This window comes from Sapajus apella, unplaced genomic scaffold (assembly GCF_009761245.1).
Source record: "Sapajus apella isolate SASKATOON/1434 unplaced genomic scaffold, GSC_monkey_1.0 scaffold95, whole genome shotgun sequence".
Lineage (NCBI taxonomy): Eukaryota > Metazoa > Chordata > Mammalia > Primates > Cebidae > Sapajus > Sapajus apella.
The window spans coordinates 591323-616691 of NW_022437035.1; the positions used below are offsets into that span (position 1 = coordinate 591323).

Here is a 25369-nt window from a genome sequence, read left to right on the forward strand (position 1 = left end):
ATGAAAAGGAACTGAATGAGTGTGGAATCCCAGGGCTAACATATAGTGGGCCCTCAGGGTTTAGTTTCTTTCCTTCTTGCTGGTGAGGTTTCAGAGAAACTGGAGAACAGTGGATTTTTACCATCCATTTGGGGTTGTCAGTCTGTGTCAGGCCAGCTGGGGACTACAAAAGGAGGTACAGGTAAGCAGTGAGGCTCTGTGGTTCATTTTCAGATTTCACTCTGGGAGATCAGCGAGAGCCCTTCCTGGAACTGTATTCTTTCCTGGAAAATGTGGGTGGAAATGCGAGGGCCCTGTGCATAGGTTTTCCCTTCTCTTTCAGCTCTGCCAGCTGCTAGGACTGTGGCTTTCTTAGCAGATAGTACACATGAGACCTTATTTGTGGGATGGTTAACAGAAAGACAAAGCCTTCCTTCCAAGTTTAACCAGTCCTATTATACCAATGTTTCCTAGCTTTGGCTGTATTGATATTTTAGGCTGTATAATTCTTTGTTATGGGGGGCTGTCTAATGTGTTATAAGGAAGTTTATATGGATTCCTGGCCTCTTACATACTCAGTGTCTGTAGCACCTTTCCTCCCACCCGGTTGTAACAATCAAAAATGTCTACAGACAGTGCCAAATATTCCCTAGCATACAAGATGACCATCTACCCCTCATTAAGTACCACTGCTTTATACTCACTTGACACAAGGAAAAAGAACTTCTTAGCATTTTTTAAAAATTTCTTTTTAATGTAACCAGTGAAATGCTTATTGGAAAAAAGACTTTGTTTTTACTAAACTGAATTTGAATTCTAATCTATTTTAACTTATTTAGTTTAGAAAGACTTCCTTTGAGCCATTGTCAAAACACTCTCAAGTCTAAAATTTTAAGTTTTTTAGAAATGATTTTTTACATTGTTATACTTGAACCACTAATGAAGTGCAAAATGAAATGTTTTATTCAGTATTTTACATAAGAGCTTGTTATAAATGTAGAAATATATCAGATTGATATATTTTGAATTAAAATTGATATATGTTTTGAATTAAAACTATGGCTGACAGTTAATTTTGTGGATACCAAATTGTGCAAGTTTAAACTGCCTGCCAAGAGTCTGAGCGTAAAGCTGTGGTTTGAAGGAATCTTGAATAAACCTTTTCTTTTTGTAAATATTCAGAAACTTTGGCTAAGGAGGGGACTCAAAATTTCTTGCATTCTGGCAGTTTGAACTTTGGGAACCAATGTGTTTTGGACTAAATCAGGAAAAATCGCTTATGTACTGTTGCCAGAAATTCTTTTAGGCTGTCCTTTTCCAGGCTTGTCACTTGTCTGGAATGTTAAGTGTTGTCAGCAGTTTAACGTCCTTTCCAGCAGTTTGCGTTAAAATGAGAGACGATCTCCAGAAATGGATCTGAAGAGGTCTTGGTATAAGATTAGTTTTTATTATTTCATTACGTTTCGGAAGGTAGTAAGAAGGAGAAGACTTATGTGGTTGTAAGTTTGAAAAGTCCAGGAGCTTCTATTCGTTTCCAATTATTTTCTTGTGTTAAGCCTCATAGAATAATAGAGAAATCATAAATTAGTATGAGTGAGCTTTTCTTTGGCCCAAACAAGTGGGAATACAGTTGTGCTGTTTAGTGGCCGTTTGAATTGGTATTAATGATAACTACCTCCTTTGTGCTAGCATCCTATATGTAGTTGTGGTTGGGCAAGCTGCTTGCTTTCCTCCATGTAGGGCTACTATGAGAATCAATGCCCTAGTATTTGTGCAGTGTAGGCTTTCCACATTGTTGGCTGGTGCTCTTCAGGCAACTTACTTTCATAGTTAAACAACAGCAACATCAACAAAATGTCTCAGCCTCCTCATTACCTCCTGACTCTCTCTCTCCTTCACAAAGCCAAATTTTTTTTTTTTTTTTTTTGAGACGGAGTTTCACTCATGTTACCCAGGCTGGAGTGCAATGGCGCGATCTCGGCTCACCGCAACCTCCGCCTCCTGGGTTCAGGCAATTCTCCTGCCTCAGCCTCCCGAGTAGCTGGGATTACAGGCACGCACCACCATGCCCAGCTAATTTTTTGTATTTTTAGTACAGACGGGGTTTCACCATGTTGACCAGGATGGTCTCGATCTCTTGACCTCGTGATCCACCCACCTCGGCCTCCCAAAGTGCTGGGATTACAGGCTTGAGCCACCGCGCCCGGCAGCATTGAAGTTTTTTGAGCAGTACTAGACTTCTGTCTGGATTCAAACTAAGTAGAGAGTCACACATCTGAAGGCATCTTACCCCTGCCTCTCTCTCCTGTCTCTTTCATGTACCTTGAATATGTGCTGACTTGCACATGTGCAGTTTTTTGACATGACAAGGCTCAGACTTTCCCTATTAGTAATCCTTGACTTTTTCAATGGAGTATCACTCCACGTCTTTAAAATATGTACATAAAATGTACTTTTCTGAATATGTGTCATAATTCACCATAAGAAAGGTTATGTATATGTTGAAGAATATACATAACCTTTCTTATGTAGGTACATAGGGTCCTATATAGAATATAGGATCAATCCATTACATTATGATTTATTTATTTTAAACATTTCTAAGTTTCTTTTCAAAGTTTTCATTTTTTTTTTTGTAAGACATATGATTTTATCAAATTGATTGTTCATTTTGGTTCATTTTGCTTCATTTTGCAACATTCACTTTCTGACTCCCATGTGGCCTTTTCCCTGAGTTACAATTTCCCTTGACTGTGATTCCTTCTTCTCAGTGTTTTAAGTCTGTTTTTAATTTACAATTTTAATATGAGCTCAACATTTTGAAAATGAAATTTGTGACATAATAGAGATAAATATATTTAGATTTCTTAGGTTAAAAAACCCTTTTTGGATTTTCAGGGGGTATTGGTAGGCATAAAAAGTCATAATTAATAAGCAGTTCCTCCTAAATTGTTTGATTCCATGTTCTGAAGGTACAGATTATGAAATAAAACTTTTGAACTTCTGAAAGCTACTAATCTGCTCTCCTTTATAAACAAGGCTCACAGAGTTTGGGTGACTTGCACAAGGTCACACAGATGGTACCAGACCTGGGACCACAATCCAGGTCTCTTAATTATCATTCCAGTAAACTCCCTACCATATATTTTCAGCTTTTTCCTAATATGTAATTTTCCATGGGAAAAACCCAGAAGCTAATGTTGTTTATTGACATCTGTGGGCCGTGATATATAATTTAAAGTAAGTAGTAGATAAAAACAATCTTTAGTCATTCCTTTTAGAGGGTTTCTCTTACAAAGTATCTTTTGGATTGCTGCTTTTACTTTAATAAGGCAGTAGTCATACATGGGGCATGCAGTATATTCTTCTGTAAATTATGATAGCTCATGTTGTCTGATCTTTACTCTGGGTTGCCAGCCTGCCCACCACTTTAGGTTCATTATTTCATTGCCTCCTCTCAACATCCTTATAAGGAAGGTACATGGTTTTACCAGCCCTGTTTTACAATGAAGAAACTGACATTTCAGAGAGGCTAACTTACCCCAGGATACAGATTGGATCATACGTAGTTGAGCAGTCTCCTGGATAATAGTTTTTCTTTTCTTTTTTTTTTTGAATAAGCACAGGGAATTATAAAATGTCAATTAAATAACTGCTATTTAAATAATTTTAAGTAGTAATCATTTTTGAAACATTGAAGGGAAAAGATTCGAATGGAGGTGAATAGGAGAAATTTAAAGGAAAAAGTAGTGACAGCAGTCAAGATCCTGGTGTGACTGCAGAATGGAGGGGTTGGGGACTGCCTCTGTAGTTGCCCAGAAGGGTTCCTGTCTCACACTGTGCCAGGGCTGAAAGCACTTCTTTAAGCTCCCTCATGGTTTCCAGGACAATTCGTGTTGTCCTTTATTCAGGGTGAATCCTTCTGTATGTGGTATGACAGTAAGATAAATTTATAATACCCTTTTGGCATATTTCTGAAACTTGATTGGTGTGTTTTTCATGAGTGAATGGTTGGTGTGGGGTTTCTGAATCACTGAAATAAGTTGCCATCACTGACCTTGTATTGTTGCACCATTTTTTCCTTTGACCTTTGATCCCTGATGAAATAACTTCTGGAACCAGAATATCAGAAGTTATGTTCTTGTTGGTTTACACATCTTAGTTTTTTTTTTTTTTTTTTTTTTTAAAAGATGGGGTTTCACCATGATTACCACCTGGTTCTGAACGCCTGACCTCAGGTGATCCACCCACCTCGGCCTCCCAAAGTGCTAGGATTACAGGCATGAGCCACCACGCCCGGCCCTACACATGTTAGTTTTTACAAGAACTCTATAAATTAGATTTTATCAATTCTTCTTTATAGGAGAAGAAACAGATTTGCAGATATATAAAGTGATTAAGTGATTTGCCCATAGTTACACAACTTGTATGGCAGAGCTGGAGCTTGAACTCAGTTCTCTTGACTTTAAGTTCAGTTCTCTACTCACTGTATAGGAGACCCAGAAAGAGATTCTTGTGGTGTGTCACATAGCCTTACCATTGCTTTGTCCTGTGTAACGCCATGAATTATGTGAATTATCTTACAAGGTTTTTAGAGTCAGAAGGTGTCATAGAGATGCCTTAGAATGCAACTTTCTTTTTATTGTAGATGAGAATACTGAGTGGTCAGGTGACTTAGATTAAAGATAGCACTTGTTAGAAGGAAGACGAATGGATTTCAAGTCAAAGTCAGAATTTAAAATTATCCTAAAGGCTGGAACTTTGAGTTGATTTGACTAGATGAAAATTTTAACAGATAAAGGTTTAGATTTTTTAGAATACAGATTACACAGCAATGAAGAGGAAAAGCTGGGCATGGCTGTGTGCTCCTGTAATCCCAGCCACTTGTGAGGCTGAGGCGGGAGAATTGCTTGAGACCAGGAGTTCAAGCTGTAGTGTGCTATGATAGAGAAAAAAAATTAAGAAGAAAAGGAAAGAAGTGGGTGTTGCTTACTGTGCACTTCTTTCAGCATTTCTGCATGTTTGTAAAATTTTGTGCCGGGCGCGGTGGCTCAAGCCTGTAATCCCAGCACTTTGGGAGGCCGAGGCGGGTGGATCACGAGGTCAAGAAATCGAGACCATCCTGGTCAACATGGTGAAACCCCGTCTCTACTAAAAATACAAAAATTATCTGGGCATGGTGGCGCGTGCCTGTAATCCCAGCTACTTGGGAGGCTGAGGCAGGAGAATTGCCTGAACCCAGGAGGCGGAGGTTGCTGTGAGCCAAGATCGCGCCATTGCACTCCAGCCTGGGTAACAAGAGCGAAACTCCGTCTCAAAAAAAAAAAAAAAAAAAAAAAAAAAAAAATTTGTAATAAAACGTTAGGGGAAAAAAGAGAAAAGTAGCTTAGCAACAGCTTCTATGGAAAAAGACTTGAAAATATTAGATAGCCATGAACTTATTATGAACCTCTGGAAGCTTCTAGAAGAGCAGATTTTTTTCCCCTTAGATTAAGGTAGGAGCAACTCACTGTCTTGATTGAGGGAAATAATAGTCTTGCCAAGCTCTGTGCTTGCCAGACCAGACCTGTCTTGTATCTGTGCCTAGTTCCAAGGTGCCTGTGTAGAATGATGCCAGTGGACACAGGATACTGCAATCTGGAGGAGTGGATGGGGATTGTGTGGTACTGACTTGGAAGAAAGGCTAGTTTAGGGAAGCACCATGGCGGTCTTCAGATTGCTGGGGGAGTTGTGGAGTGAAAGTAGCACTTTTATTTTGAATGTAGAGCTTTGATTAAGGCAGAGCAAAGATACAGGGAAGGAGATGTGCATTCTGTTTTTCTCATAACCGACCCTCCCATTCTGTACTTCAGTACAGTCTGTCTTCCACAGCAGCCCAGGTTAGTCTTTAGGAACTGCAAATCAGGTTATAGGACTGCACGGCTTTTATTAGCATCCTGTGTCACGTGAAATCCAGGTCGTGACTGGTCTTTTGGCCCCTGCCCACCAGTCCTCATTTTGACATTTCTGTATTCTAGCCAAGTTCTTCAGTTGAACCTATGTTTACTCTCTCACCTTTGAGGTGTACCTCCTACTTTATTCCCCAAAGTAAGGCAGAGTTGGGGATCTTTCTGCTTCCATTGTATCCTGTACATAACCTTGGCCTGTTTTTTTGTTTCTTAAAGTAGATTTAAAGGATGGAGACCTATTTTGTTCATTTATATGTCCTATTTCTTCCTCTAGACTGTGAACTCCTTGAAAGTAGGTATTTTTGTCTTTTTTTTTTTTTTAAGACAGGGTCTTACTGTGTCACCAGGATGAAATGCAGCGGCACAATCTCGGCTCATTGCAACCTCTGCCTCCCGGGTTCAAGTGATATTCTTGCCTCAGCCTCCCGAGTAGCTGGGATTACAGGCACGAACCATCACACCTGACTGATTTTTATATTTTTGGTAGAGACGGGGTGTCACCATGTTGAGCAGCTTGGTCTCAAACTCCTGACCTCAAGTGATCCACCCACCTCTGCCTGCCAAAGTGCTGGGATTACAGGCGTGAGCCAGTGTGCCTGTCCTGTGCTAGTCCTTATATGCCCATATATTTGAGCCCTTTTTGACCAGGTTCCCAGAGAATTGGTGCTTGGCTTGCCTGGACACAGAATAAATGTTCATTGAATGTTGTGCCCACAATGACTTGCCTTATAACTTTTTAGTCAGGATCCTCCCATAGTAGACCCTTGTTACCTACAATAATGTTTTTTTTGTCAGTGATGTTGCATGTAGGGTTTCCTATAAAATGGCTTCCAAGATAGTTTTCATTTCTAGTAAGAGTCTGTGAGTTGATTTTTAAATAGTATTCTGTCTACCTTTTGTGGAAGGTAAGGTTTAGCCCTTACCTTTGTTTTTCTCAGTAGGTTTTAATTATATGATCTTGTTGTAGATGGAAAGGAAACTCTGGAGCTTCCTGTGTGGCTGTGAATGTGTAATTAGCTTTAGGCAGGGCTCCCAGAGCTGTGAATCCTGTCCTGAGAAGCACTGGGACATTCTGGTGAGCATTCAGACCACCCAGATTGCAGCTTTGTAAAATGCAAGGTTTATTTCTATAATGAGAGTGGTTTGTGTCTTCACCCAAATAATATTTTAATACTAAATTATGACATGTTTCAAATTTAAAAATAGGTATCTATAAGTTCAGAAGATTAAAAAAAATAATTTCAATAATTGTTTAAAAAAGTTGTTTCAATACATTTCAATAATTTATTTTAGACTCAAGGGGTACATGTGCCTGGCTTGTGGCATGGGTATATTGCATGATGCTGCTCTGAGATTTGGGGTACGGATCTTGTCACCCAGGTAGTGAGCATGGTTTTTCAATCCATGACCATCCCTCATTTTCTCTTTCTAATTAGTATGATTATAGCTAAGATTTTTACTTTTACAGCCCTAATTTAATATGTATTGATGTAGACCTGGCAATAAATATTCTGCTATAAGAAAGGTTTTATGTTAAATAACATGGTAGTTAGTCCCTTCAAAATGAAAAATTTTGATACCAGCACTGATGACAATATTGGACAAGTAGACAAATCTAGAAGGGGCAGATTGAGCTGAATAGTTTTAGTGTTGTTACAGTTTGTTTATATGTTGTGAAATATTCACTGAGATCAAGATCTCACATTCCTAGGGAAGTTCTCGTGTTATGTGTGTATTGCAGGCCATATGGAGTGGCAGAAGCAAAGTGGGGTTTGGATTCAGACTGTTGTCCCTTAAGAATGAATTGACCTTGAGAAAATTACTTACACTCTCTGATCCTTAGTTCCTTCATCTAGACATACCCACGTGGACTCTTGTGAGGATTCAGTGAACTGTACGAGGTACGGTACAGGACATGGTGCTTGCTGCCTGGGAGAGGCTCAAGGCCTTCAGTGCCTTTTCTTGCTAGTTTGGGACCACTGCATCTATTTTAGTGTTTATAAGAAATGCTGTTTGACAAATACATGGGGTATGTTTCTTGGATTATTACAGTTTTGGATTATTCTTAGAACACAGAAACGGGATCCACAGTGTTTTTATGAGGAGAGCTACTTTTTATTCCCCCCAAACCTTGACTTTATTGGATTTGAGATCTCAGTAATGTGTGCTAATGTGACACCCTTGAGCAAAGTTGGAGAAGAGATAGTGGTAATTTCCACCACTTCTCCTTCTCCAAGACACTTGAAGTGCTGTGAACTGTGCTCCCGAGCTGCTCCGCTCTGTAATCTCTGCGTGGGGGCTCTCAAGGGGCTCTAGGGAGGAGTGTCAGCCAGTGTTTCCTCCCCCTTGACCAGGTGGGGACCCAAGATCTTCTGGTGAATTCTAATTTGTTTTTCCATGACCCTAGGGGTTGTTTTATGAGTTTGTGGAAGCATTTTTGATTGTTTCAATGGTTGGTGGATGCCACTGGCATTTATTTAATAGGTAGAGTTCATGGAATTCAGGGCTTAGTGCAGTGACAGTTCTGCAAAATAGAACTTTTCCTGTGATCTGCACAGCTTTAGAATATCTTTTTTTTTTTTTTTTTTTGAGACCAAGTCTCACTCTGTTGCCCAGGCTGGAGTGCAGTGGTGCGATCTTGGCTCACTGCAACTTGGGTTCAAGTGATTCTCCAGCCTCAGCCTCCCGAGTATCTGGTATTACAGGAGTGTGCCACCATGCTTGGCTAATTTTTGTATTTTTAGTAGAGGCAGAGTTTCACCATGTTGGCCAGTCTGGTCTTAAATTTCTGACCTCAGGTGATCCGTCCATCTCGTCCTCCCAAAGTGCTGGGATTACAGGCGTGAGCCCCTGCACCTGGCCTAGAATGTCTTGCTGAATAATTTATGTAGCTAGAAAAAACTGTTTAAGACTGAACATATAACTTAACTCCATTTTACGTAAAGGATTTTTTAAAAAACATAGTATAAATGGAAATTTGAGTCTGGACTTTGAAGGGAAATTATCTTGTTTTATTCTTAGTTTTACTAAGTTTATTACTAGTCTGGGTTCTCTAAAGAAACAGAACCAATAGGAGATATATATATATATATATATATATATATATATATATCTCCAGTAGGAAGGAGAGAGATGTTTATATAGATAGATAGATAGATACATGTTTATATATATATGTTTAAATATATATATATTTAATCAGTACATATGATTGTCTCATACATATCCTATTGGTTCTGTTTCTCTGGAGAAAAGTATTCATTAGTTGCCCTTTATCTATGGTTTTGCTTTCCATGGTTTGAGTACCTCTTAGTCAGTCACGGTCTGAAAATATTAAATGGAAAAATTCCTGAAACAAACATTTGGTAAGTTTTAAATTGTGGACTGTTTTGAATGGCATGATGAAATCTTGTGCCATCTCACTGTCACACCTGGAAGATGACTCTTCACTTTGTCTGATGTATCCCTGCTGTGTGGGCTGCCTGCCTACACTTAGTCCCTTAGTTTTCATTATCAGATTAACTGTCTGGCATCACCGTGCTTGTAACCCTTATTTCACTTAATAGTGGACCCACAGTGCAGGAGTAGTGATGCTAGCTTATTGTTATAATAATATTGTTATAATTGCTTATTTTATTATTAGCTATTATTGTTAATATCCTACTGTGCCTAATTTATAAATTTAACTTTACCATGGGGGTATGTATACATGCTCCCCAGCTTACTGTGGTTTGACCCAAGATTTTTCAACTATATGATAGTGTGAGTTCATCACAGTTTTGATGTAATGTATAATTTTCAGTAAATTACATGAGCTGTTCAATACTTTATTATAAAATAGGCTTTGTGTTAGATGATTTTTGTCCACCTATAGGTTAATGTTAGTGGTCTGAGCATGTTTAACGTAAGCTAGGCTAAGCTATGATGTTCAATAGGTAAAGTGTATTAAATGCATTTTTGACTTGTGATATTTTCAACATAGGATGTTTTTATTCCATCATAAGTTGAGGAGCATCTGTATTATAAGAAAAAACATAGTGTATATGGAGTTGGGCAATATCGGCAGTTTTAGGCATCCGTGGGGGTTCTTGAAACATATCCCCCTTGGATAAAGGGGGCACATTCTATATATAAAAAGATATTTATTAGGAATTGGCTCATGTAATTATGGAGGCTGAGAAGTCCCAAGATCTGCAGTTGGCAAGCTAGAAACCCAGGAGAGCTGATGGTGTCATTCTGGTCTGGGTCTAAAGGCCTGAAAACCAGGATCACCAACAATATAAGCTTCTGCCTGAAATTCAACAGGCTTTACACCCAAGAAAAACCAGTGTTCGTTTCAGTTTGAGTCGGACGGGAAGCAGAGATGTCCCAGCTCAGCAGTCAGGCGGGAGGAGTTCCCTCTTATTTGGCCTTTTTTGTTCTATTCAGGTCTACGGTTGATGAGATAAGGCCCGCCCACATGAGGGAAGTTAATCTGCTTTATACAGTCCATTGATTAAAATGTTAATCTCATCCGTAAACACCCTCACAGATATACCCAGAGTAATATTTGACCAAATGTCTGGGCACCTCATGATGCAGTCAGATTGACACATAAATTAACCATCACACTAAGAGTGATTCACCTTTTTAGGTGAATGAATAATCACATTATTGATAGTATTCACGATAGGTAGTGTGGTATGTGAGTTGCCAAAATGACATACCCAAATGAAGAGTATTTGTAGCTGTGAGATTCAGTGATTCATCTTAGAAATGTAGATTTCTGACCATTTTAGTCCTAATATGGTCCTGACTGAAAATTTACATATTGACATTTATATTTATTTTATTATAAAATATTTTTATATTATAGTTGCTAAGTTAAGTAGATACGTTTGGATTATATATGTAACAAATAAGTTATTTTGAATTTCACTTTAGGATAGTAGAGGTACATTTTCAATAGTTTTTAAAGAAAGAGGGCCAGGAGTGGTGGTTCATACATGTAATCCTAACTACTTGGGAGGCAGAGCTGGGAGGATCCATTGAGCTTGAAAGGTCAAGGCTGCAGTGTGCTGTGATCGTACCGCAGCACTCCAGCCTGGGTGACAGAGCAAGACCCTGTCTCAAAAAAAAAAGGTGCACAGAGGGTATTTGGGTCTGATGTGGCGAAGAACCAGCAGTCTAAGTGATCTCAAGCTGCCAGCCTCCTTGAACAGTCTGTATCTCAGTGTCTTTAAAGCTTTGACTGTGTTTCTTTTCTCTTCTTGGACCTCTGCAAAACCGTAGTCTTTCTCCTTATCAGGTGTCTTACAGTGTTGGGATATATTTTTCAGAAGTCCTTGTTCAATGTTGTTCATTAGGTTGGTTTTTTTTTTTTTTGAGACGGAGTCTCGCTCTTGTTACCCAGGCTGGAGTGCAATGGCGCGATCTCGGCTCACCGCAACCTCCGCCTCCTGGGTTCAGGCAATTCTCCTGCCTCAGCCTCCTGAGTAGCTGGGACTACAGGCACGCGCCACCATGCCCAGCTAATGTTTTGTAGTTTTTAGTAGAGACGGGGTTTCACCATGTTGACCAGGATGGTCTCGATCTCTTGACCTCGTGATCCACCCGCCTCGGCCTCCCGAAGTGCTGGGATTACAGGCTTGAGCCACCGCGCCCGGCCTAGGTTGGTATTTTTTAAATTTCGGCTTTATTGATAGGTAATTTACATGCCATACAATTCATTTATTCAAAGTGTAAAACCTAGTGGTTTTTAGTATGTTCACAGGATTGTGCAACTGTCACCACAATCAATGTTAGAATTTTGCGTCACTCCAAAAAGAAACCCTGTATCCATTAGTACTAGCCTCTATACTCCCTACCCCAACCCCTGGCAATCACTAATATTGTTTTTATCTCCATGGATTTGCTTCTTCTAGATAATTCATATTAATGGAATCATATAATACATCGTCCTTTGTGGTCACCTTTCTTTTTTCTTTATTCTAAAAAAAAAAAAAAAAAAGAAAAAGAAAAAACAGGGTATATGTACAGAACGTGCAGGTAGATATATGTGTGCCATGGTGGTTTGCTGCACCTATTGACCCGTCCTCTAATTTCTCTCCCCTCGCTCCCCACCCCCAACAGGCCCTGGTGTGTGTTGTTCCCTTCTCTATGTCCATGTGTTCTCATTGTTCAGTTCCCACTTGTGAGTGAGAACGTGCAGTGTTTGGTTTTCTGTTCCTGTGTTAGTTTGCTGAGGATGATGGCTTCCAGTTTCATCCATGTCCCTGCAAAGGACATGATGTCATTTCTTTTTATGGCTACATAGCATTCCATAGTATATATGTACCATATTTTCTTCATGCAGTCTGTCGTTGATGGACATTTGGGTTGGTTCCATGTCTTTGCTATGGTAAACAGTACCGCAATAAACATACTGTGTGCATGTGTCTTTATAGTAGAATGATTTCTATTTCTTTGAGTATATACCCAGTAATGGGATTGCTGGGTCAAATGGTATTTTTGTATCTAGATCCTTGAGGAATTGCCATACTGTCTTCTACAATGGTTGAACTAATTTACATTCCCACCAATAGTGTAAAAGCATTCCTATTTCTCCACAGCCTTGCCAGCAGCTATTGTTTCTTGACCTTTTAATAATCACCATTTTGACTGGCATGAGATGGTATCTTGATGTGGTTTTGATTTGCATTTCTCTGATGATCAGTGATGTTGATATATAGACCAATAGATTAGAAGAGAGACCTCTGAAATAACACCACACATATACAACCATCTGGTCTTCAACAGACCTGACAAAAACAAGCAATGGGGAAAGAATCTTCTATTTGTTAAAAGGTATTGGGAAAACTGGCTAGCCGTATGCAGAAAACAGACTGGACTCCTTCCTTACACCTTATAAAAAATTAACTCAAGATGGATTAAAGACTTAAATGTGAAACCCAAAACCATAAAAACTGTGGAAGAAAACTTGGGCAATACAGTTCAGGACGTAGGCATGGGCAAAGACTTCATGATGAAGACACCAAAAGCAATTGCAACAAAAACCAAAATTGACAAATGATGTCTAATTAAACTAAAGAGCTTCTGCACAGCAAACTGTCATCGGAGTGAACAGGCAACCTACAGAATGGGAGAAAATATTTGTAATCTACCCATTTGATAAAGGTCTAATATCCAGAAGTTACAAGGAACTTAAACATTTACAAGAAAAAAAAAACTCATTAAAAAGTGGGCAAAGGATATGAACAGATACTTCTCAAAAGAAGACATTTATGTAGCTTTCTTTTATGTAGTACAGATACTCCTTTATTTAACATGGGGTTACATCCTATAAACCCCTTGTAAGTTGACAATGTCATGAGTTGAAAATGCATTTATTATACCTAACATACTGAACATTGTAGCTTAGCCTAACCTACCTTAAACATGGTGAGAATGCTTACATTAGTCTACAGTTAGACACAATCATCTAACACAAAGCCTATTTTATAATAAAGTGTTGAATATCTTATGTAATTTATTGAATACAATACTAACAGTGAAAAACAGAATGGTTGTATGCAAAAGTAAAGTAGGATTTCAAAATGCTTATTGCTTTCACGTCATTGTAAAGTTGAAACATTGTAAAGTTTAAAAGTAGGAACCATCTTTGTAATATTTTAAAGACTCACCCTTATCATAAACTATATCGATATTTCATTCCTTTTTATGGCCAAACAATATTCTTTTGGATGGATATACCGCATTGTGTTAATTAGGTTTTATTTCTGAGACAGCGCAGCAGGAAAGGAACAGCCTGTTTCATTGTCCAGTGTGGTAGCCACCAACCACATGCAACTTTAAATAAAATTTAAAATTCAACTCTTGGCCGGACGCGGTGGCTTACACCTGTAATCCCAGCATTTTGGGAGGCTGAGACGAGCAGATTACCTGAGGTCAGGAGTTTGAGACCAGCCTGGCCAAGATGGTGAAACCCCGTCTCTACTAAAAATACAAAATTAGCCGGGTGTGGTGGTGTGTGCCTGGAATCCCAGCTACTCAGGAGTCTGAGGCAGGAGAATCATTTGAACCTGGGAGGCAGAGTTTGCAGTGAGTCGAGATTGTGCCACTGCACTCCAGTCTGGGTGACAGAATGAGACTCTGCCTCAAAAATAAATAAATAAATAAAATTCAGTTATTCAGTCATACTGGTTACATTGTTAAGTTCTTAGTAGCCACAAGTGGCTAGAGGTTTCCATATTAGCGTAGATAGATAGATACATACAACATGTGCATTGTTGCAGGAAGTTCCTTTTTTTCTTAAGATAGAGTCTTGCTCTGTCACCCATACTGGAGTGCAGTGACATCTTAGCTCACTGTAGCCTTGAACTCCTGGGCTCAAGGGATCGTTCTTCCTCTCCTCCTGAGTAGCTAGGACTACAGGTGCACACCACCACACCTGGCTAACTTTATTTTTTGTTTGATGTTTGGTAGAAGGGATTTTGTTACATTGTTTAGGCTGGTCTTGGACTCCTGACCCCAACTGATCCTCCTGCTTTTGCTTCAGAAAGTGTGAGCTACTGTGCTTGTCCTCTTTTCTTTTCTTTTTTTTTTTTCTCTCTCTTTCCTTTTCTTCTTTTTTTATTTTGAGACGAAGTCTCGTTCTGTTGCCAGGCTGGAGTGCAGTGGCACAATCTTGGCCCACCGCAACCTCTGCCTCCCAGATTCAAGCAATTCTCCTGCCTCACGTCCTGAATAGCTGGAACTACAGGCACACGCCACCACACCCAGCTAATTTTTGGATTTTTAGTAGAGAAGGGATTTCACCATGTTGGCCAGGATGGTCTCAATCTCTCGACCTTGTGATCCGCCTGCCTCAGCCTCCCAAAGTGCTGGGATTACAGGCGTGAGCCACCATGCCTGTCTGGTCTTTTTTTTTTTTTTTTTTTTTTTTTTTACGAGAGTATCTCTTTCACCCAGGCTGTAGTGCAGTGGTGTGATTCTGTCTCACTGCAGCCTTGAACTCTGGAGCCCCAAGCAGTCTTCCCACCTCAGCTTCACAATAATCTGCAGCTATAGGTGTGCTCTACCATGCCTGGCTAGGAAGTTCTGTTAGATAGTATTGGTCTAGAAAATGTTAATTTTATTTTATTTTTTTTTCTTTTTTCAGTCAGCGTCTCACTCTGTTGCCTGGGCTAGAGTGCAGTGGCACAGTCTTGGCTCACTGCAACCTCCGTCTCCTGGGTTCAAAGGATTCTCATGCTTCAGTTTGCTGGTATGTGTCACCACACCCAGCTAATTTTTGTATTTTTAACAGAAACGGGGTTTTCCCATGTTGGCCAGGCTGGTCTTGAACTCCTGGCTTCAAGTGATCTGCCTGCCTTGGCCTCCCAAAGTGCTGAGATTGTGGATGTGAACCACCATGCACACCTGGCCGAAAATATTAATTTGACAGAGGCCAGAAAGGTAGGCTGAGAACAGTTGAGTTTCTGAGTGGTGTAATAGAAAGGAGTGCCAGCATGGAAGGTGGTAGAAAGGTGAGAGGAAAAAAAGTTTGGGGAGCCATTTACAAGACATAAGACATTTACAAGGCATAAGAGAAGCTAAAAAGTGAGAAGCTGGCTAGGTGTGGTGGCTCATACCTGTAATCCCAGCATTTTGAGAGGCTGAAAGCTGAATGGGACAGATCACCTGAGCCCACGAGTTCAAAATCAACCTGGGCAACGTGGTTAGCGGGGTGTGGTAGCACATGCCTGTAGTCCCAGCTACTTGGGAGGCTGAGGTGGGAGGATCACTTGAGCCTAGGAGGCGAAGACTGCTGTGAGCTGAGATCACACACCAGCCTGGGTGACAGAGTGGAACTCTAAAAATAAATAAATAAATAAATAAATAAATTAAATAAATAAATAAATAAAGGTGAGAAGTTGAAGGAAAGGTTCTTAATTTGATTTTTCTACAGTACCTTCAGTTAGTGAATGTATACAATCTAATTCTTTTATTTTATTTTATTTTTTATTTATTTATTTTTTTTGAGACGGAGTTTCGCTCTTGTTACCCAGGCTGGAGTGCAATGGTGCGATCTCGGCTCACCGCAACCTCCGCCTCCTGGGTTCAGGCAATTCTCCTGCCTCAGCCTCCTGAGTAACTGGGATTACAGGCACGTGCCACCATGCCCAGCTGATTTTTTGTATTTTTAGTAGAGACGGGGTTTCACCATGTTGACCAGGATGGTCTCGATCTCTTGACCTCGTGATCCACCCGCCTCAGCCTCCCAAAGTGCTGGGATTACAGGCTTGAGCCACTGCACCCGGCCAATTCTTTCATTTTATAGGTGAGAAAAGCATATATTACTGGTTAGCAGGGATCAGTATAATGGTATGTTTTACCTGTCAATGAATGCTCCTTGAATCTATCTTGGTCGTTTTCAGTATCCCGTGGAATGCAGTAGGAAATAGATGAGAGAGCTGAACTAGAGAGAGTGCTTACCCTGGGCATGTTACTCAGCTGGATTAGCAAAGTAGAAGGCAAAAGGGTTAAGAGTAGATAGATAATTTGATTATTACCATATGCATCATTTTCTGTGAGGTATAACCAGGAAGTTGGGGAAAAGCTAGAGGAGAGTCTCTGAGGGTTCGTTGCATTTTGATTGAAGTTAGTGGCAGCATTCTTTTTCTCCAAGGCCTTACCATGTTGAGGGTAGAGCACAGCCCCCTTCACCCTGTCTCACTGTCCCACCACCAAACCAGTTGGTACAGCTTATTTTATGTAAAGGGAAGATAAATCTGGAGTATTCAAGCACAGTTGAGGTAGAATATTCAGTAAAGCCATTGGAGTGAGCCTTTTCCAAAAGGCTATTCTCTTTTTATTCATGTATAGAAATCCTCATAAAATAGAACAACCTCAGCTGGGTGCGGTGACTCACCCCTGTAATCCCAGCACTTTGGGAGGACGAGGTGTGTGGATCATCTCAGATCAGCAGTTTGAGACCAGCCTGGCCAACATGGTGAAACCCTGTCTCTACTAAAAATACAAAAATTAGCCAGGCAGCAGTAGCTCACGCCTGTAATCCTAGCACTTTGGGAGGCTAAGATGGGCGGATCACAAAGTCAAGAGAAACCCCGTTTCTACTAAAAATAGAAGAATTAGCCGGGCATGGTGGCATACACAGTTGGTTCCAGCTACTTGGGAGGCTGAGGCAGAAGAGTTGCTTGAACCTGGGAGGCAGAGGCTGCAGTGAGCCAAGATCGCTAGTTGGGAGGCTGAGGCAGGAGAATCGCTTGAACCCAGGAGGCAGAGGTTGTGGTGAGCCGAAATCACTCCATTGCACTCCAGCTGGGCACCAAGAACGAAACTAAGTCTAAAAAAAAAAAAAGACCTCTTTTACACTCAATATGGTTTATCAGAGTCATCATACATAAATCTTACATTCAGAAGAGGCTCTCATTTTTGATAATTTTATTACTCTACCCAAAGTGATCCAAGGAATCTTTCTAAACATTATTATAGAGACTTTTTTCTCGCTCAGTTAACAAATGTATATTTAAGAGCTTATCTGGCTTCACCTTTGTGTGTTGCCAATGTTTTTCAAGTCCTCTTAGCTGTGAAAGCAAGTATGTACCACTTAAGTGGAAGAGTTGTTGCCATATTCTTTATAGATATATAGAATGGTTTTGTTTTCTGAACTAATATTGGGGTTAATGTTTTGCAAAAGAATTTCTGGCCAGGCACACTGGCTTATGCCTGTAGTCCCCAGCACTTTGGGAGGCCAAGGCAGGAGGATCACTTGAGACCAGCCTGTGTAACATGGCAAAACCCCGTCTCTACAAAAAATTAGCCAGGCATGATGGTTCTTTCATGTAATCCCAGCTACTTGGGAGGCTGAGGTGGAGAAGCAACTGAGTCCAGAAAGTCGAGGCTGCAGTGAGCTCTGATCACACCACTTGCACTTCAGCCTGAAGTAAGGCTGTCTCAAAAAAGAAAAAAAAAAGTCCCTGCTGCTTCTTGATGAGAGAGGTATGCTTGGAAATAGGTTTAGATCCTGAATGTTGGGGTTTCTGAGATAGTCTACTGACTTATATAGGATATCACAGCAAATATTTGAAAGTAGGACTTTACTGGATAATTTGGAAAGTGTGATCACTTTTAGATACCTGCAAATGGCTAATTCCCAAATGCCGGGATGATTATTGCTTTATTAAATGCTGAAGATAATGTACACTGTGTTATATTTAATCGTTTCTGTTAGAGATCTAGGACATTCGTTTTACTAAATGAGCTAGAATGTGCAAAACAATTTCAAAATAGTAATATTCAAGGAAGAAGCCTTAAATAAGGTGTGTTCTGATTTTTACGTTCTGATTTGTATGTCTAAGAATTTTTCAGCTTTTCTCTAGTGACATCTAGCTTTCAAATAGTTTTATCACATGGTAAAATTCTTCAAAAGCAAATTTCTAAAGAGCTTTCTTCCAGTTAGGTTCTCAGTTTAATGCCGTTTCTTTCCACAGATTTGCTTGTAAATGTATCACGAAGAGGCAGCCCAGAATGAAGAAAGCAAGCAGGAGTGTTGGCTCGGTGCCTAAAGTGTCTGGGATAAGTAAAACGCAAACAGCGGAAAAAATTAAACCTGAAAACAGCTCTTCAGCATCTACAGGAGGCAAACCTGTAAAACCTGGAGCAGCAGCATCATTGTCAAAGGTATTCATGTGGTGATGTTTGAATACATGGTGGATTTTTGGAGGAGTGAGTTTAAATATGATGTGTAATATATTAAATGAGCATTCTTACAGGTGTGCCCTCTTCTGGTGCTGGGAACACTTGGCCTTTGAAGAGAGCTTACAGTAGGGTAGACCTAATTTGTGTTTTTGGTCTGTCTTTTTGAATGAAACCAAACAATAGGCTTGTTCATGAAACAATTGAGCACCTGCCTTGTGTAGGATGCTGTGATTGTGTGACCTGGAGGTACACTCTGCCTTCAGGGAGCTTGTGGAGTAAAGGATGGAGGCAAGGCACAAACATAAATAAGGAAAATACTCAGGGAGAATGTCAGATACCCTGGGAGAGCAGTAAAGCACTGTGAACAGTTTCAGGTAGGTAAATATTGTTTCTAGCCTGGGAAGGTTTTATGAAAAGAGCATATGAGCCAAGTCTTACAGTCCCGTGACCTCTTGACAGGTCTTTTTATCTGCCTGTCTCCCTCACCTTTGTCACCACAAATTGCTGTTTTTCTTCTGGCAGCTGGTTCATTATTATTATTATTAATTATTATTATCATCATCGCTTTTTATTACTTTTTTTTTTTTGAGATCTGTGTTGCCCAGGCTGGTCTCCTGGTTCAGTGGATCCTCCTGCCTCAGCCTCTCGAGTAGCTGGCACTACGGGTGTGTGTCCGCATGTACAACCGGAAACATGATTTGTTCAAAATCCTTTTTTCCAGGCAGGGCCCCGATAGATCATGGCTTAATTATTTTAAGAATGACCTCAGGAACAGCTGATGAGGAACTTCCTTATATGTGTTGAAAGATCTAACAGGAAATGCTGGTTTTTCTATTCTAAGATTGTTGGAACTGAACCCAGACTTATTTCATTGGCTTAGAGATGCACACAGATTTTCTCCTGGCTACGACCCTGATGAATTGCTAGGTATCATCCTGTGGCCTGTATACCAGGAATAGACCCTTGCCCAGCTTCCGTTAGTCTCAGTGAACACACTGAATCATTTTGTTGGTAGCAGTGCTGCCGCTCTTTGGTGTAAGATAAGTGGCATTTTCTGACCTAACTGGTTACTCAATTGCTGGGGCTTTCTTTGGCGTGGAGTGCCTGTGTGACCTGTTATTTATGTGACTGGAAGAACAGGTTGAAATGTTGGCACTGGATATGCATTGCCACCTTCCTTCTGTGGCCTCTTCATATGTGGCAGGCAGTGTCTTTGGAGGTTTACCATGGAATGTGCACTGAACAGGCATGTTACATCTTCGAAAGCTTGGATCTGGAGTTGCTGGGAGTTTGGTCTTGGACAGTGAGTACTTTTCCACTGTAAAGCAAACCTGTACACTTGCTCTTGCCAGCACATGCCAGCTGTCCATAGCTTTGGCTCTGCTGCGTTGACAAGTTTGTTTAAGGGGTGTGTGCGTGTGTGTGTGTGTGTGTGTGTGTGTGTGTGTGTGTGTGTGTGTGTAGCAGGAAGGTGAGGGCAGAGGTAAAGCTATTTGGCAGCACTTTTCCTGGAGTGGGTTAATTGCCTTCACTTAAGAGAGGAGAAGGAAAAAGTAATGAAATGGAGATTAAAGTAAAAAGAGACAAAAGGAAAGAAGAAAATCGTGAAAAAGAACAATGGAAAACATTGAAGGGCTTTGAGACCCCACAGACTAAAGTGTTATTTTATTTTTCTAATTTTCCTTATTTTACTATGTTTCTCTTGGCACGTAGATACTTCTTACAACTTGAATTCCTGTAACTGTCATGAAGCATTGATGATTAACCTGGTGAATGAAGTGTTTGGCTTAATTATTGAGACAGCATGTTCACACACCCATTCATTTATGGACACCCACACCTGTGTGTCTGTCACTGAACAATATTCTCATGACTCTCTTCTTGTAGTGACAGGGTACAAGATATGCATTTCTTCACCTCTCTCATTTCAAGTATTGTTTGAGCTAAATGTAGTTGAGGGTTAAGGGAAGGACTCTTTTGATCCAGAATACTTCACTGCTGGCTACAGCTTTTGTAAATACAAAACACTACTGCTGCTCACAGTGAGTTTTGGGGACATTATTCCCACTTTTGTCAGGAGCTGTGTTATTGGGCTTTCAGCCTTTGTATACTTAATCCTCCTTTGTCACAGTCAGTGGAGAGGATTATTTTCCATGTAGAGAGGGTCTCCTGCATGCCAGCACTTTGTAGCGTTCACTTACTGTTCAGGTGTTTATGATTAGTTCTTTTGGATTAATATGCTATTCCATTGTACTGATGATAATTTTTTCTAAAAATTATAGATATGAATTAATAAGTTTCAGTTAGAATTTACAATTGATAACTTTCCATGATTATTTGTGGTCATACAGTGTAAAAGTTAGTTAATAGTATTAACAATCCACCTCTGAAACTTGAAAGGGAAAATTTGAAAACAAATGTTCAAATTTGAGAGAGAGATGCAGACTGTGAAACTTGGACTTGACCTTGAGAAGTATATGTACCTGGTTGTAGTATTTCATTATTTGTTTCTGGAATGTTTTTACCAAATTATTTGCATTTTGCAGCAGTTATAAAAAAAATAGGCTGAACATTTCTTCCTTCATCAATTTCATGTTTTTACACTTGCTGGTGGGGGATGTTTATGTGTGGGAATGCACATGCCCTTACATAATTTTATAGCAAAAATTAAAAGAAATAGGGAGAAACAGCAGAGAGCCCACTAGTAGCTTAGGGGAAAGGTAAGTTGGAAAATGCAGAGGTTTTTGGTTTTTGTTTTTTCCTTTTTTGTTGTTACTGAAGTAAAGCATACATACAGCAAAGTCCACAAAGCATAGGTGTTGAGCTTAGTGAATCATCACAAAATGAAACATACCCTGCAACCACCACCTAGAAACAACATACGTGCCCCTCAGAAGCTTCCCTTGTTCCCCTCTTTAATCATTGCCCTTCCTGTCCTTCCCCAAAGCAACTGCCTTTCTGACTTCTAGCACCAGGGACTAATTTTGCCAGTTTTTGATCTTTACAGGAACATAGTCATACACCATGTTTTTTTTATGTGTGTCTGGTTTCTTATCTGTACTGTTGCATCTAGCAGTGGTCACTTCCTTTTCATTACTGGTTAGTAATCCGTGGGGTAAATATACCACAGTTTGTTCATCTCTTCTACTATTGGCAGACTTTTGGAGTTTCTTTTTTTTTTTTTTTTTGAGACAGAGGTTCACTCTTGTTACCCAGGCTGGAGTGCAATGGCACGATCTCGGCTCACCGCAACCTCCACCTCCCGGGTTCAGGCAATTCTCCTGCCTCAGCCTCCTGAGTAGCTGGGATTACAGGCACGCGCCACCATGCCCAGCTAGTTTTTTGTAGTTTTAGTAGAGACGGGGTTTCACCATGTTGACCAGGATGGTCTCAATCTCTTGACCTCGTGATCCACCCACCTCGGCCTCCCACAGTGCTGGGATTACAGGCTTGAGCCACCGCGCCCGGCCTTGGAGTTTCTAAGAGTAGTATTGTTATGAACATTCGTATACATGTGTATTAATGCACATGTGCACCCATTCGTGTTGGTTCTAGAACAAGGAGTGAAATTACTGAACCATAGGGTATACCTATGTTTAGCTTTAATATTATAGATAGAAGAAAATCATTTTTTACGGTGGTTACCAGTTTACATTCCAGGTTACTTCACATCCTCTCTTGCACTTAAATTGTTACGCCTTTTATGTTAAGCACTCAGGAATGTATAAAGGGGTGGAGGAGTGGCATTAATTTGCATTGTTGCCAGTAAGATTGAATACCTTTTTATACATTGTTTTTATGTGCTCAGTGGTCATTTAGATCCTCCTTTGTGAAGTGCCTGTTCAAGTCACTTGGCCATTTTTCTGTTGGCTTTTTTTTTCCAACTTTTTTTTTTATTGTGGAAAACTGCATATAGCATTCATCACCTTGGCCTTTTTATTTTCCATTTTATTTATTTTTATTTTTTTAAGAGATGGTGTCTCACTCTGTTGCCTGCCCAGGCTGGAGTGCAGTGGCATGATCCTAGCTTACTGTAGCCTTGAACTCCTGGGCTCAAGCCATCTTCTGGCTTCAGCCTCGGGAATAGCTGGGATTATAGGTGCACACCACCATACCTGGCTAATTAAAACAATTTTTTTTTTTTTTTTTTTTTAAGAGACAGGGTCTTGCTTTGTTACCCAGGCTGGTCTCTAACTCTGTGGCTTCAAGTAATTCTCCTGTGAAAGTGGGATTTCAGGTGTGAGCCACCGTGCCCAGCCATCTTAACCATTTTTGAGTGTGCGGTTCAGTGCCATTAAATACATTCACATCGTTGTGCAGCCATCATCACCATCCATCTCCAGAATTTTCATCTTTCTAAACTGAGTCTCTGTACCTATTATATAACTCCCTATTCCCTCTTCTCTCCAGCACCTGACAACCACCATTCTACTTTCTATCTCTTATGAATTTCACTGCTCTAGCTGTCTCATATAAATGGAATCATAGGCCACTTGTTTTGTGACTGGCTTATTTAACTTGGCATCATGTCCTCAAGGTTCATCCGTGTTGTAGCATGCGTCAGAATTCCTTCCATTTTTAAGGCTCAGTGGTATTCCATTGTATTTATATGCCGTGTTTTGTTTATCCATTCGCCTGTCAGTGAACATTTGGGTTGCTTCCACCTTTTGTCTACTACTAATAGTACTACTATGAATATCAGTGTGCAAATATCTCTTCAAGGCCCTGCTTTCAATTTTGAGGGGGTATGTGTCCATAGGTGGAGTTGCTGCATTATATGGTAATTCCATTTTTAATTCTTTGAGGAACTGCCTATTGTTTCTCGCTGCTAGCAGCTACACCATTTACATTCCCATTAGCAGTACATAAGGGTTCTCGTTTTTTTTTTTTCAGGTCCTCTACAAAGCTGTTGTTTTGTTTTTTGACAATAACTATTCTAGTGGGTATGAGAGGGTACAGTGTCTTTTTGCACTGATTTCTCGTTCTTTACCTTTTCTAGATGTGAGCCCTTTATCATTTATACATGCTGCACGATATTCCCCTGCTTCCCTCCCCTCCCTTTCTCTCCCCTCCCCGTCATAAAGGTATAATACCTTTAAAGGTATCTTCATGAACAGCAGCTATTTATTTTAATGTAGCCCAATTTATTAATATTTTCTTTATGGTGCGTGTGTGTGTGTTTAAGAAATCTTAACCTGTCCCCAGGCCAAGTGAAGTAGTTTCCTATATTTGTTTCCTATTCTTTTTGTAGGAACAAGGTCCACTGTGTTGCCCAGGCTGGTCTCAATCTCCTGATTGCAGGAGATCCTTCTGCCTCACCCTCCCAAAGCCTTGGGATTATAGGTGTGAGCCACCATGTCTGGCCCCTATTCATTTTTTTTCTAAAAGTGTTTTTCTACATTTCATATTTAGATCCTCAATCTGTCCAGAAATAATTACGTAAAAGCTTTTTATTTTGAGATAATTTTAGACCTACAGAAAAATCGAAGGACTAGTACAAAAAATTCCAGTATGCTCTACCAGGATTCCTCACAGTAACCTGTCATGATTATCATTTCCCTGTATATACACATGTATACATGTATACACACATAGTTTTTTTGTTAGCTGTTTGATCATGAACTATAGACATAATGCTCCTTTACTGCTGAATATTTTGTGCATATTTCCAGAAAAACAAAGACATTCTTTTTTATAACCATAGTAAATTGCAAAATCAGGAAATTAACATTGATATGATGCTAGTATCTAATGTATTGCCTTTCATTAAATTTCACCAATTGCACTAATGTCAAATATAGCAAAAGAGAAAAAAAAATTCATTTTCTGGTCTAGGATCCAATCCAGGATCATGTGTTGCGTTTAGTTGTTATGCTTTTCATTTTCTTTAAATTTGGAATAGTTTCTCACTCTGTCTTTTATGACCTTGACATTTCTAAAGAGTTAAAGGCAGTTATTTGATAGACTGCCCTCCAGATTTGGGTTTGGTAGTATGTCCTTAATGATTAGATTTGGGTTATGCATTTTAGGCAGGAATACCACAGAAGTATAGAAATACATGACTTCCATCTTTTCTGTTGTGGGGGATGTTAACTTCTTTTGGTTAGGGTAGTGAAGGCTAGATTTCTCCACTGTCAGGATACTGTGCTTCCTCTTGTAATTAATAAGTAAGTGTCTTGTCAGAGATACTTTGAAACTTTGTAAATACGTCTATCCTCTTTTCCCCAGACTTTTCACCCTGGTTTTAGCATTCGTTGATAGTTCTTTCCCAAATCAGTTATGACTGTGATTTTTGGCACACAACAATTTTCTAATTCAGTCATTCCTTCTACATGTATTAGTTGGCATTCTGTCACAAGGAAGAGTTTTTTTCTTTTATTGTAATTCATAGATTCTTATTCAGTGGGCTATAAATTATTAGGATCAGTTAGTTTTATGCCTAGATTATCCCTTATTTGGCCACTGGGAGCCCCTTCAGGCTGGCTCCTGTGTCCTTTTGACATTTTCCTATTACTCTTGGAGCACTTCCTTAATTTCTGGCACAATAACTTTTGTAGCTTTCCAGCTCAGCCCTAGAATCAGCCATTTCTTCAAGGAGACCGTGTTCCTTTTAGTGGAAGATAGTACTTAAAACCAAGACCTAGAAGTTAGATGTGTTCATTGCTTTTGAGACACACACACACACACACACACACACACACACACACACACACTCTCTCTCTCTCTCTCTCTCTCTCTCTCTCTCTCTCTCTCTCTCTCTC

At 40.0% G+C, this 25369-nt stretch overlaps 1 protein-coding gene across 5 annotated transcripts in view; it reads left to right on the forward strand.

Moving 5' to 3' along the window:
- The window catches only part of SPECC1L (sperm antigen with calponin homology and coiled-coil domains 1 like), a 152452-nt gene that overhangs the window by 25992 nt on the left and 101091 nt on the right, over positions 1-25369 (forward strand). For 4 of the 5 annotated variants that reach the window (XR_004262237.1, XR_004262238.1, XM_032256621.1 and 1 more), the window contains exon 2: positions 18401-18590. The exons of the other annotated variant lie outside the window; for it this stretch is intronic. Coding sequence is in view for 2 of the 4 variants with exons in the window: in XM_032256621.1 (XP_032112512.1) it covers positions 18438-18590 (153 nt within the window). In the remaining 2 variants the exon portion in view is untranslated. The remainder of the gene's footprint in view (positions 1-18400; positions 18591-25369) is intronic. 5 annotated transcript variants of the gene reach the window in all.